This window comes from Phoenix dactylifera, unplaced genomic scaffold (assembly GCF_009389715.1).
Source record: "Phoenix dactylifera cultivar Barhee BC4 unplaced genomic scaffold, palm_55x_up_171113_PBpolish2nd_filt_p 000138F, whole genome shotgun sequence".
Classification (NCBI taxonomy): domain Eukaryota; kingdom Viridiplantae; phylum Streptophyta; class Magnoliopsida; order Arecales; family Arecaceae; genus Phoenix; species Phoenix dactylifera.
The window spans coordinates 287239-301022 of NW_024067694.1; the positions used below are offsets into that span (position 1 = coordinate 287239).

The following is a 13784-nucleotide window of genomic DNA, read 5'->3' on the forward strand; positions in this document are numbered from 1 at the left end:
TATGTGTTCCCAATTCTTTTCTGACTTGACTTTTTGAAACCAATTGGTTGGTGCGACTTATATATTTAAATATGTGTTCCCCGGAAGAGTCCCCCAATGAGACCGGGAGCAAACAAAGAGTCTCTCTCTCTCTCTCTCTCTCTCTCTCTCTCTCTCTCTCTCTCTCTCTCTCTATATATATATATATATATATATATATATATATATATATATATATATATATATATATATATATGTGTGTATATTTGGTACATCTGCATTTTATACTAAACATGTATGAGTACAACTGGCCGCATAAAAAAAATATAATTAAAAAAAAAGATCATAGAACTTTAAGTCCATAGAAACTCCCCAAAGTGATTAGCCAGCAATTTTGTTCATCTTACGATAAATATACACGGCTTAAAAGGTATTACACTTTCTCACGAGGTACCGTATATCGCTAAGGGTGTTCGGATTCCCCCACCCTGCCTTCTGTATTCATCATTCACCATAGCGGAGTCCCCCTTATATTCAGTTATCTTATAGTAAACTGTCCTGGTTACGGTTTAATTGAGGCTTACTTCATACACCAATACTTCTTTCTCAAAGGCGTTCGTCACCGAGAGTGGTAATCGAATCATCGAATTAATATAAGGAGCGTTTGGTATGGGGTGATCGTTCTAGGATCAAGAGTGATATGGGTGGAGGTGATGAGATCACCGCGTTTGGTTGCACCACGGTGATCCTATGTGGCAGTGATCTTAAATCACCTCCACTCCTCAAATCACCCCCCAACTCAGTGACGGGATACTCGTCCTTTAAGTCGGGAATCCAAGATCACCCCAGGACAATAATCCTGGGTTGAAAGTTAAAGACAAAAATACCCCTCAAATTAGCAAAAAAATTGATATATCAATATACCATCAATATATTATGTCAATGTTATATATATATATATATATATATATATATATATATATATATATTATGTTAATATTATATATTATATTAATGATATATATTATATTATAATATATTACTAATCATATTATTATCTTATTATTATTGAAGAATAATTTTAAATTCTAGTAGAAATATATTATTATATTTTATATTTATATAATGAAAATATTTAATATATTACCATATTACTTCTATTTATCTTATTTTTCTAATCAAAATAATTATTAGTATTAAAAAAATATTTTATAAGTATAAATAAAATATTAATTCTAAAATGAAAATAATATATTTTTATAAGATTAATAATTTATAGGAGTAATAAATATATTTTTATAGAATATATTAATAATTAATATATTGATAAATATATTAATATTTTATTATAATATATTTTATATGATTAATAAATATATGATAAAGGCTACTAAAAGTAGACTATGTGACAAAATTATGGAGGTATTATAAGAATTAGTATATTGACTTATATTTTTAATTCATGGGAATTAAAAATATATAAAAAATTTATCTAAGATATATCAAGGGTATTTGTAGTATTATGTAGTGATCTTGAATTCTTGTAGCCATGTAGAACATGGCTTACCAAACATATTGATATCACCGGGATCAAATCACCCCAGCATTCGGATGAGATCTTAGATCTCTTCCAAACGCCCCCATGAGAGCGAGAGAAAGAGGGCGGAGGGGGACGGGGGAAAGCTTGGGGTGTTTTATTTCCAACGATTTTGATTTCGATTTCGGGGACATTTCCGTCGAATCCATCTCCTCCAAAAGCCTTTCGGGGTTTTCTCCTATAGTTTTGGTAAGATCTCTTCCCTATTTCTCGCCGTACCCTTTTTTTGTTTTGTTGTTCCTTCAGTGAAGCCATTGATTTGTGCTGTTTTTGAGGTAGAAATCAGTGACAATGATTGGATTTAGTGATGGATCCAACTGGCTTGTTGCTTTCCTCGACCCTAATTAAAAAAAAAAAATCCAATACCCATTCCTTTATATGTGCTGTAGTCGCACTTACTAGTTAATAATTTGGTTTCAGATCAAATTACTGAAGTTTTGCAAATGTTATGATTATGGGAGTTATCTGCGTTACGGTTAATATCTTGATATACCAGTAGAAAATGTCTATAATGGTTTATAGGAGGAGATATCATTCTCATGGCTGTTAGATGCTTATATCTTCAGTTAGTGGAATCGGATAAAGGTTCTAGGCTTCTAGCTAAGAAAGAAGACATAGGTGTATGTAAGTCACTGTTTTAAGAAAGAGAGCTGTGGAGAGGCTTGGAGAGAATAGGAAGGATGACCCAGTGTTATGAAAATATTTTAATAGAGAGAATAGGAGAGGCTTGGAGAAGGTATGCTTGTTTGTTTTTGTGTGTGCTGTGGAAACATTGTGTGTTTCACTGAGCTTTTAGATAATCTCTCATCCGCAAGGGTCCTAGTGAATATAATCTTTGTGAAAGCCTACATGAAAATAATGACAGTGAGAAGGATACTCAAGAATGTAGAATACATTGTTTTAGAAGCTGCCAACTTGGTTGCCCAGGTGAGGCAGCCTAAGAACTGTATGGGTGCATGCCTTAAGGTGCTTCCATTAACTTCATACATCTTATTTGACATTCATTTTTTGGAGTATAAGCATTCCTTTTTTTGCATGTTTACGATATTTATTGGTTTTGGAATGTATTATTTTTGGCTACCTTGACCTTTGGGTGCCTGCTATCAACTGGGCTCTTGGCAGCCCCCTGGCAGCCTGGCCACTTGTCTATCACCTACATTGTCTTAAAATTTTGGTATCACAAAGGCAAAAGAATGTCCTGAGTGTCCCCTGATCCACCATTCTACATGTTGGAATCGTTTTTGGAGAGCCAATTGGTATTCTCGGGGATAATATAACCATTTTACCTTACAATGTTAACCAAACTTTTCTTGAACCTGTACAGACCACTTTATGCCTCTTGGACATGGTCTGGAGTTTTGCCTTTTCAAAATTCTGAAATTGAAACTAAAACATTTTAATTTTGATTTTCTCTGGAACCAGTCTAAAACTATTGCACTTTTCAAAAGTTGTGGCCAGAACTAACTTACGGGGCCAAATTTGTTGTTTACATCAGTTGTTTATGCTAATCATTGCCATTTTTCTAGATGCCAACATGCATTTTCTTCACATTAAATTTGAGGTTTGCATATTTTAACAAGATTTGGAAGTAATGACATTAGAACCTAAAGAGATTAGGTGGGGAATGTAAGATTTTGATAAAATATAAGATTTTTGATATAGTTTGGCTATTATAGATCTCAATGTCATAGGCATTTGTATCACCATAGACTACGTTAAACTAGAACAATATATTCCTTCTGAACATGATCTTTTAAACATTTAAAATTGAATTTATAATTGTTTTAGTGCAACACAAAGAAATGATACATCCACAAATATTAAACTATGATGTACTCTATAATGTTGTCAAGTTATCCTTTTTTTGACTTGTTTAATTTTCTTTATTTTTGATTTTTTTCCTAATTTTAATCAAAACTTTTTTATATTGAAACTGCTAAACTGTAATATATCTTTTGGTCCAGTCAAAATCAAAACTAAAAGCTTTAAGCTCCCACGAACGGCTCTTTTGGAATTTATAACAACTTCGCTCATAATTACCTTATTATGGAGGAGCGGAATTGTTAGTCCATATAGTTATTTAGAGTGTAGAAAGCTTCCATCCATCATGTTGATTTTGATCCTAGTTGGAGATATAAAGAAAGTACCCTGCATAATGGCTTAATGATTCTTTTCTTAATTCTCTTTTTTCTATCCCAAGTAGTTTTTAATTTCCTGGGAATGAAAATGAGATATCGTTTCATAAAATCGAATGATTTTTTAAATGTGTGATGTTGAATTTGGAATAGCTTTCATGTTGGCACACATACTTTAGAAGAAAAATTGTGTATCTTTAAATTCTACGGATTTAACCAACTAATGTGTATACGGTGGATAAAAAAATAATAGGAAGATAAATGGGAATTGATGGTTGATTAACTGTAATTTTATCAAAGCTGTTAATTTTGATTAAGACAGTTTCTGTATTATGCTTATATCTATAACTCATAAAAGAATTTGGCAATGATAATTTTGGCTTCATCTTCATCCTGGTTTACTATAGCTATGATCTTTGTCCTTTGATTCAGAAATTCTTCAGCATTTCTCAAGCACAATTACTTTCTATATCATTTCAGCTGGTGATTCTCTTGCCTCTGAGTTTTCTGAGGAATGACCATGGAGAAAAATATAGGATGTCGCATCATAAATGGAACATCATCCCATCTGATGCAGCAGAATCTTGGATCTTCTTTTTTGCTTGCCTTATTGCTGCCTTAGTTGGAATTTTAACGATTTTCTACAGTATCAATCAACTGAAGCGAAATTTTACTTTAAGCTTGATGAAAGCTATTAAAGCAAGGTCTAGAAGGAATCTGAAATCAAAACATAAAGCTCTTGTTGCCACCCATTTCTGGAAAATAGAGTCTGCTTCTTGCGTAAAAGGTCTAAAGTGCTGTGCATGTCTAGAGACCATTTCACCATCACCATTGCCTGGGCAGAGCATTCACCGCTGCGATGTTTGTGGTGCAGCTGTGCACTTGAATTGCTCTTCAAATTCACATAAGGATTGTAAATGTGTGTCTATGGCTGGTCTTGAACATGTCATCCATCAATGGGCTGTGCAGTGGATAGAAATAGCTGACTGCCCTGAAGAAATTTCATTTTGTAGTTATTGTGAAGAACCTTGTACTGGATCTTTCCTTGGTAGCTTTCCAATTTGGTCTTGTATGTGGTGTCAACAGCTAGTACATGTCGATTGCCATGCCAGCTTTACAAAAGAAACAGGTGACATTTGTGATTTGGGTCCATTTAAATGGCTTATCTTATCACCTCTTTTTGTAAAGGACTTGAACAGAACTGGAACTGGTGGGCTTTTGAGCTCTATAACGCATGGTGCAAATGAGTTGGCATTAACAGTACGGGAACGTACCAGGAGTCATAGTAAAATGTATAAGCAAAGCTCTGAATTGACTATTGACTCAGCTCACAGTACTGGTGCCACAGACTCATCCATGGAGAGCGGAGGAGATGGTCATCAAACACTAAAGGGCTCTCATGAAAATGATGAGCACTATGATGATGTAACATAATCTATACATTAAAGAGGTGAAAGTGATGGCAATGTGCATGTAAGATCAATTACAGGGAAAAACACATCATTCACTCAATGCAATGACGCTCGGGTAGGAAGCAATCAGAGATATGAACTGAGTGAGTTGCCTCCTGATGCTAGGCCATTACTTGTTTTCATCAACAAGAGAAGTGGTGCCCAACGTGGAGATTCAGTAAGGCTCCATTTAAACATTCTTCTAAATCCTGTACAGTTTGGTGTTCCTAACAATCTTCTTCATCTACTTGCAGAGTCATGACATTTTCTTTCAACATTGGGACATTCATTAGTGTATAGATGTAAATTACTTTCTTATGCATATGTTCCAGTGGTGGCTGGTGAGTTGATTTCCAGTTCTGTAAATATGCTACTTACATTTTTGGACGGATTCTAGAACCAATTGTGTATAATTGCCTCTTGGAGGTATATAAGTTTTTTTTTCCCTCATAATTCGTGTGTTATGTTGTCTTTTGGTTTAAATTAACTATTTAATTGCATGATTGTTGACTTTCCAAGCAAAAAAAAATTATAATCAAATTTTAGTTCAATTAATGAAAAAAAATTACTTTGCAAAGCATTTTTTGCTACTTTTTAATTTATATTTTCTTACTTATGTATCTGTATGTTTTTATGCATGTAGAATTTAGCCAGAATTTACCAGTATAATTTAGATTGAATTCTGAAATGCAAATTCAATGATGTCAAATTAAAGTGAAAATTGACACCATGGCATGATCTCCAACATATATAATGCTTAGAAAAATCAGAAATTCAAAATTCCTCCTTTGCAGGTTTTCTACATAAGCATTGATTGGTCATAGAAAAGATAAGGCTTTTAGGTTAAGATACTATATTTGATGTAATTTTTGGTTTAGGAGCATAGATACCTGTTGAATTGTTTTATGGATGAGTTTATTTATTAGAGCATGATCAGTTGTTTGGATGCTTGATTTTTTTTTTTTTGCCTACTATCTAGTTTTTTGCCTAACGCAAAAATCATTATCCATTTTATGATCATTCGGTGCATGCGCAAGAAACTTGAGCAATGTATCATTCTTAGTTCATGGGTATTTTAAATATTATAGAGCATGGTCATAGGAGTGGATTCTCAGTTTGAATAATGCAACATTGAGAAAAATCTAGTTTCAAATTCTCCCAGTAGGATATTAGCTCAACACCCCTCCTTCAGCATTTTTCCTTTCTACTTTTCTCTGTATGTGTGTGTAGGTGGGATATGTATATTAAGAATCTGCAACATTTGTTAAATTGTATGAAGTTCTTTATGGGTCAGTCAGACATAAAATCGACCATTTAAATTAAGAATCCACAGAATTGATCATGATTTAAATCTTAAATACATAAACTGGAATTTTTGTAGGATGCTTTTGACTATAAATCAAAATCAAAACATTGTATGCCATACATATTTTTGCTGACTCTCGGTCTGCGTGTCTCTCTCGATATGTATTATGGTAGAAAAAGGTCATTCATTTGCCTTTCAGTGGCTTTGTAAAGAATTTATTAAGGTATCCTCTTACCTATGCTCAAAACAACTCAGCTCAAAGCAAGTCAACCTAGAAATTGGAGTTTGAACTTTTCACTGACGAGCTCCTATTAGCAGATACGTGGGAACCTCACTTTCTAATAAAGATCTGAGATTTGAGTTTGATAGTATGAAACCCTGCCAGCCTGAACTGATTCAATCAAGTCTTTCTGTCATTGACTTCTTTTTCTTTCAGGTATTTGAGTTGAGTAGGGATCAGGGACCGGAGATGGGTGTCTCTTTCTTCAGAAAGGTACCTTGTTTCAGGGTTCTTGTTTGTGGTGGAGATGGCACGGTGCGTTAGGTTCTAGATGCGATTGACAAGCAAAAATTTGTATGCCCACCCCCTGTTGCAATTCTTCCAGCTGGTACTGGCAATGATCTTGCAAGAGTGTTATCTTGGGGTGGTGGTCTTGGTTCCATTGAGAGGCAGGGAGGTTTATACACAGCTTTGAACCATATAGAACATGCTGCAGTCACCATTCTTGATAGATGGAACATAACAATTGAAAGCATGCATTATGACTTGAATCTTCATTATGAAGCTGGAATGTTGCTTAACGACCCAAACATGAGGTAGTGGTTCGGTGGCTAGATTAAAAAAAGCAGTTGATTCAATGTACTTCATTCTTTTGTGAAAACTGGATTGCCATCAACTGGAATATCACTTCAGTTATCCTTGTTGTGGTAGTAAATCTGATACCCATGTTGAAGAGAAGGTGACACTGTTAATGACCTCAGTGCAATTGTAGTCTTTAACTTTGCTCAGCTTAATTTGCAGTGAGATACAATTGTCATTTTTATTAGAGTTAAGGTGAATTAATGTTTGTTATTTCATGAGTTGTTTTAAGTATTTGAACCCTTTGGAACCAACAGATTGTACACATATTAGGAGCTTATAAGATAACCACGGCACTGAGTGATGTTCTTGTTCTCATTGCATTGGTTGGCACCGTGTGGATTTGATGGATGAAATAGAAAATCTTTTTCGTTTATGCTAAGGTGTAGTTAATTTTTTCATTGGATTGGTTTGCACCTTGTGCACTGGTGTACTTTGAGGGTTAAGTGGAAGCTCTGCTTAGCTTTATGCTCTTTATGTGCAACAAAGAAGAGGAACCTAATGCATGCTTTTTTGTGCATCCATGAATTCATTGCTTTATGGCTCCCAAGTATGTAGTTAAAAATATCAAACTGTTAGTGGATATCTTTTAGCTGACCTAAAACAGAGCTGGACACACATCTACCTTTTCTTGAGAAATATAATGGCGAAAGAAATGGAACGCCAAATTCTCCTCCATTTGGAAATTTTAGGTAGTCGACCTCTCTCTCTCGCCTCTTGCATGTTGATGGTGGATCATTCTAGGGCTAAACTTTGGTTGAGTTAGTGCATGCAGATAATATCGCTCTTCATTCAATGCCAAGATATCCCTCTTCCCTGGCCTCATCCTTAATTGCTTGAGTTGGCGCACGTAGATAATATCGTTCTTCACTCAATGCCAAGGTATCCTTCTTCTCTAGCTACATCGTTAGCCTCATTCCTACTCCTTCTCCTTTTGCCGCTTCCTCAGTTGTCTCTCTGTCCGATATCAAACTCTTCCTTATCCGTGATCATGTCAGCGGCCCTACCCCCCTCCCTCTTCCTTGATGCCGGCCCTTATTTTCTTTTGAAAAAAGAAAAAAAATTGAACCAAACATTTTTTTTCTATTGTTAGAAATTTTAAAAAAATAGAAATAGAATTTTTATTTTCAATTTTTTTTCCTAAAAAAAGTGACAACAATGTCAAACACAACTTTAGCAGGTATATTACACGCTTTAAAACTTAACAAGTGAGCAAGTGAGGGGGCACAACTTCAAAACACCAGAATTTTGGCAATTGAAAATCATGAATTAGCTGAATAAATTGGGTTAATAGGATGATGCATTTATCGGAGAAACTTCTCCCATCCAAGCTTGATATGCGCGTTACAAATATTCAAAATAAAATCCTCTCTCTCTCTTATACTTTAAAATTTTTTAGACCGTGGATTTTTATGCAACATTTTAGTAGGATAGATCACTGCAAGTAAATGGTTCGGTTGGCCAGGAAGTTTCGCTTCAAAGATCATCTATATACTAATCCAAATTTTTGAAATTTATTAGCTGTCCAGAAAGTATGTAACGTAATGCGAAAAGCGCATTGTAGCCGGTGTCGAAGGAAAAGGCCAGGAGACCCAAACAACTTGACAAACTCCATATAGGGGTGGCAAAATATGACCCGACCCACCAACCCGACCCGTGTTCGACCCGCCATAAACAGGTTTGGGTTTGGCTTAAACGGGTTCGGGTCATAAACAGGTTGACCCATTTAACCTATTTATTAATTGGGTCGGATACAGATTTAAGATGTCTAACCCGTTTAACCTGTATAACCCGTTTAATAACCTGTTTAATATATGGGTCAGATTGGATAAAGGCCACAGCCCACAAAGACCCATCAGTCACCCATTTAAAACCTTCTCTGAGTTCTCTCTAAGTTCACTGTTCACCTGGGCACCGCTGCCCTTTTTTTTTCGGTTCAGTTCAACCTGAACCCCACCCTCGAGCCCGCCGCCTCCGACCACTCCGACGGCGCCGACGACCCCTCCCGCCTCCCCGACCTCCTCTTCCGCCCCCGCAAGCCGGCTTCCAACCTCCTCCCTCCCCTCGGCATTTCCTTTTCGGCTTTTCCGTTCCGCGTGGGGATTGGGGATCGAACCCTAGAGGCCTAGATGCATTCTCCGCTCTGCGATGGCCGATGGGGATCCATCTCTTCGACAACTCCGCGGCCTCGCCGGCAACTCCGACGACTCCGACGAGGATGAATCCTCGTCCGACGACAGCAACGACGATCCCATCGACTCCGGTAAGAGGGACCTCTAGTTCTTTTGTTTTTATTGCCAAAAGGGGAACTTCTAGTTCCGGCTCTCCCCCACCCCCCACCATCGTCCTTCCCCTCCACCCATCGTGTCTGCCCCTTTCATCATCACCGACGCAACGCAAAATGGCGATGTGGCGGTGGCGCAGCACCGCACCCTTCCTGGAGGCCGCCGCCGCCGACCCCAGCGTCGCCATTCACGGCCGCGAGCGGCCCCTCCTGTCGGACCCCGGGCCAACCCCACCAGTTCCCTCTCCGTCCTCGAGCGCCTCCGCTCCCACGCTCGAATCCCTCCTCGCCACCCTCAAGACCGTCTCCTTCCTCCTCGACCAGCAAATTAATGGCAGATCCCGAGCTCAATCTAAGCCCCCGGTCGATAGCAAGGAGCAGGAGAAGGGCCTCAACTCTCAGTCAAGGCATTTCTGGAGGTGGCAGAAAAAGAGGAGGGCAAACTGCAAACAGGTTAGTAGGTTACCTGTTTAACGGGTCGGGTCGGGTTAAACATAATTCCTGACCTGTTTATTAAACAGGTTAAACGGGTCGGGTCGGGTTACCCGTTTAATAAACAGGTCAGGTTCAGATTGTAATTTCCTGACATGTTTAACAAACAGGTCGGGTTCAGGTTTATAATTTTCTGACCCGACCTGCATCTGACCCGACCTGTTTATGTCCAACCCGACCCGATTGCCACCCCTAACTCCATATGATATGTAGTTTGATGTGACATTACATCAATGAACCATCACCCTGCCGATCAAATCTATCCTCTCGTTTCGCAGCTATATTCTCTTGCCTTGCCAATTGGGAAACAATTATTGATACTTTTGGTTGAGATTTTTCACCCTTCCATTCCCCAGGATGCATAGCTAAACTTCTTTGTCCAGCATTGGAGGTTGGATGAAGTTCGGGGTACAACTTGAGCATGGTTCAGCATAGCTTAACTATGTGCTTTTATAGCTTTCTAATGCGGTTCTGGTATGGTTTGTCACAACCGGCCGAAGCATAACTTGAACTCTTTACCTAGTAAGCTCATGTAATTTTTCTTTTATACGATTGCATTGCACGGAAATCTAGAAAAAAGAAGAAAACTTGAAGAACTCCAAATTCCCACCACCCTCTCGATGATTTTTTTTTTTCTAACTAGTCACCAGTGTTATTTCTAGTATAGCTCAAATAATTTTCATATTGCATATTGAAAATAGAATTTTCGAAAAATCATTTGTTATCTTATGTAGCAAAGTCGCTATTATAATAAATCACTTTAATTTTCATACGTTCACCAACCTTCTTACCCTCCACTTTTCATTCCCCTTATTTTGTGGAAACAAAAATGAGCTATGTGAGAAGGATGATGGTGCACATCTTAGAAAGGTGAAGAGGGAAAGACACTTGCACAATTTAAAAACAAAAAGAAAGGAGACTGTGTAGGCTGGATAACTGAAACATAGCCTCCATCTTAATCAGTACATCTTATAGCTTATTTGGACTGGATAACAGCCATGGATTTGAGATAATGAAATGATAGCATGACAACCAGTATCTATTATATCGGTACCGAGCTCCGGATCAATTGCCTAACAGCAGGAGTCGATACAAGGCGCACCATGCTGTGCCGGGCCTATACTGACACAGTAGAAGAGGCAGGAGAGAGCAATAACGAGAGAGAGAAAAAGAGAGAGAAAAGAGGAGGTCGAGGGAGGACGGTAAAGAGCCAGCGGAGGGCCGAAAAGCCGCTACGCAAGAGGCAAAGGAGAAGTTCTGCTTTCGGTCCCTTGTTTTGTTCTAAACAAGGACCTGGAGTGGTTTTTTTTTATTTTATGATTTTTAAGTAAAAGTCAGCAAACCCATTGTTGACTTCACTAAATTTTTATTTTTTTTAAATAAAAAATTAAGTGGAGCCAGCAATGGATTTATCGACTTTCACTTAAAAATTGTAAAAATAAAAGAGACCACCACCCATGTTTCGAATGAAATAGGAGATGGGAAGGAGAGCCCCTCTTCCGTAGCTCAATGGCCTCCACCTCGTCCGTGCGGTGGCTCTCCGACCTCCACCTTTCTCTCTCTTACTGCCTCTTCTTCTCTCCCCCGCTCTTTATCTCTCTTTTTCTCTTTTTCCTTCTCCTTTTTTCTCTCCATTGCTGGTCTCGTTTTCATCGGAGCTGTCCCGGTCTGCAGCCGGTACGGCTCGGAATGCCTCCAATCAAGCAGTTCGGGATGGTTTTACCGACCATAATGACAACAAAATTAAAAGCTTAGAATGGGAGAGTTGCGTACCTATTATATTGATATTATATTTAAAGAGATTATCATTACAAAGAAGGTGGCCCTTTTAATGGCACGAAAGCCCACTTTTATAATGTCCATTCGTTAATAAGGATGCAAGAGGATGTATAGAAATTTCTGATCCTATGGTCTCCTCATATTCAACTTACCTAGATTGCTGTTGACCTTTTTGAGGCTATTACGCTTGCATATACTTACTAATATTGAATAAGATGATGATAAATGTGGTGGTAATGATAAGATTGTTGCCAACAACGGTAATTGCATTGCCATTTATGTGAAGAATGTTCCTATGACCCATATAATTGGTGGATACAACATAATCATATAATTAGGTTGCATTAAAAATAATAGGTCATGTGTTCAGATTGTAGACCTAAATAAAGACAATTTTTGTGGGAAACCATAGATTACTTACATAAGTTTCTTAAAAAAGTAACATGATAAAAAAAAAAAGTTGAAATAGAAATTTTGTATACATAAATCCGACCCGACCCAAATGATCCATTGGGTAAAAAACTTTAGCCGTAGACTCGATTCGATCCGACTCGATCTTCTATTGGATTGGATTTGAGTCTAACATTAGGATCTGAATGAAGATGGGGGTTACTCATGCCCCGATCCAATCCGACCCATCTTATTTTTGTATTTCTACGGTCTTATTAAAAAAACAAAAACTATTATTAAAACAATATATTTTTTAAAAAATGTGCAATATATTAAATAAGCATATAGCTCTTATAGTGCCATTTAAATTTTGCATTTCATCGCAATTACCGTGTTATTAGAAAGCGTTGGTTGTATATAAAAAATGTGTATAAACAAAAAGAGACAAAACATGGATTTAGACAACAAGTATGCTGGTCTCTGTCACATTATAGTTCATTTTCTAAATACAAGAATCTTTATTTACCATTGGTTTCTAGCATGCGTCATGCATGTAAGAGGGATATGGACCTTTAACAGTATAAAGAAAGGATAGACTTGATACGTATACTAATATATACAGACAGATGGATAGCTATGTAACCAAACAGATGAGTAATCAAAGATGGCAAAATTTAGACATCTGAGATTGAACAGCCATGACACATCATTTAACCTGTAAACCTTTTTTTTTTTTTTTTAACTTGGTAAACCTCGCAAATGGTTTGTAAGAGGAGCTTCTTATGGGGTGGTTCTATATACACCCCCCCTATTGCTCAGGACACCCCCCAAAAATTAAAAAAAAATTAAATACTCTCCACACCCCCCCATTTGCTAAGGACACCCCTAAAAAATTAAAAATTCCTAAATTACCCCCCACCCTCCCCACCCCCTCACCTAAATTGCTCTCTACACCCCCCAAACCCCCCCACCCCGCTCTTCCCCTCCAAAACACCTCGCCAACGCCCAAAACCCCCCCGTTCCCCCTTCTCCCTCTCGTCGCCGGCATTCTCCCGATCTCCGACCACCTCGCCGGCTTCTCCCGGAACCACCTCGCCGGCTTCTCCCGAAATTTTTTTTTCACGGTTCGTGCTCCGTTTGGCACTGGATCGCCGAACAAAAGGCTTCTGTTCGGCTGAACAGTGCCGGACAGAAGCCTTCTGTTCGGCACTGTGCAGCCGAACAGATCTGTTCGGTTGAGGGTTGCCGAACAGAAGGCTTCTGTTCGGCACTGTTCAGCCGAACAGAAGCCTTTTGTTCGGCGATCCAGTGCCGAACGGAGCACGAACCGTGAAAAAAAAAAATTTCGGGAGAAGCCGGCGAGGTGGTCGGAGATCGGGAGAATGCCGGCGACGAGAGGGAGAAGGGGGAACGGGGGAGGAGGGGTTTAAGGGGGGTTTGAGGGGTGTTTTTTTTTTTCTTTTCAAAACGAAACGGAGGAGGAGGAAGGGGGTGTATGAGAAAATTTCAAGG

At 38.2% G+C, this 13784-nt stretch overlaps 1 protein-coding gene across 1 annotated transcript; it reads left to right on the top strand.

Moving 5' to 3' along the window:
• Window positions 1-1561: 1561 nt before the first annotated feature.
• On the top strand, window positions 1562-7645 carry LOC103697051 (diacylglycerol kinase 1-like). Its single transcript, XM_026801112.2, is given in 2 exon segments — window positions 1562-1765; window positions 4192-7645. Coding segments are annotated over 2 exon segments (1377 nt in total). The 5' UTR covers window positions 1562-1621; the 3' UTR covers window positions 5425-7645.
• The last annotated feature ends 6139 nt before the right edge of the window (window positions 7646-13784 follow it).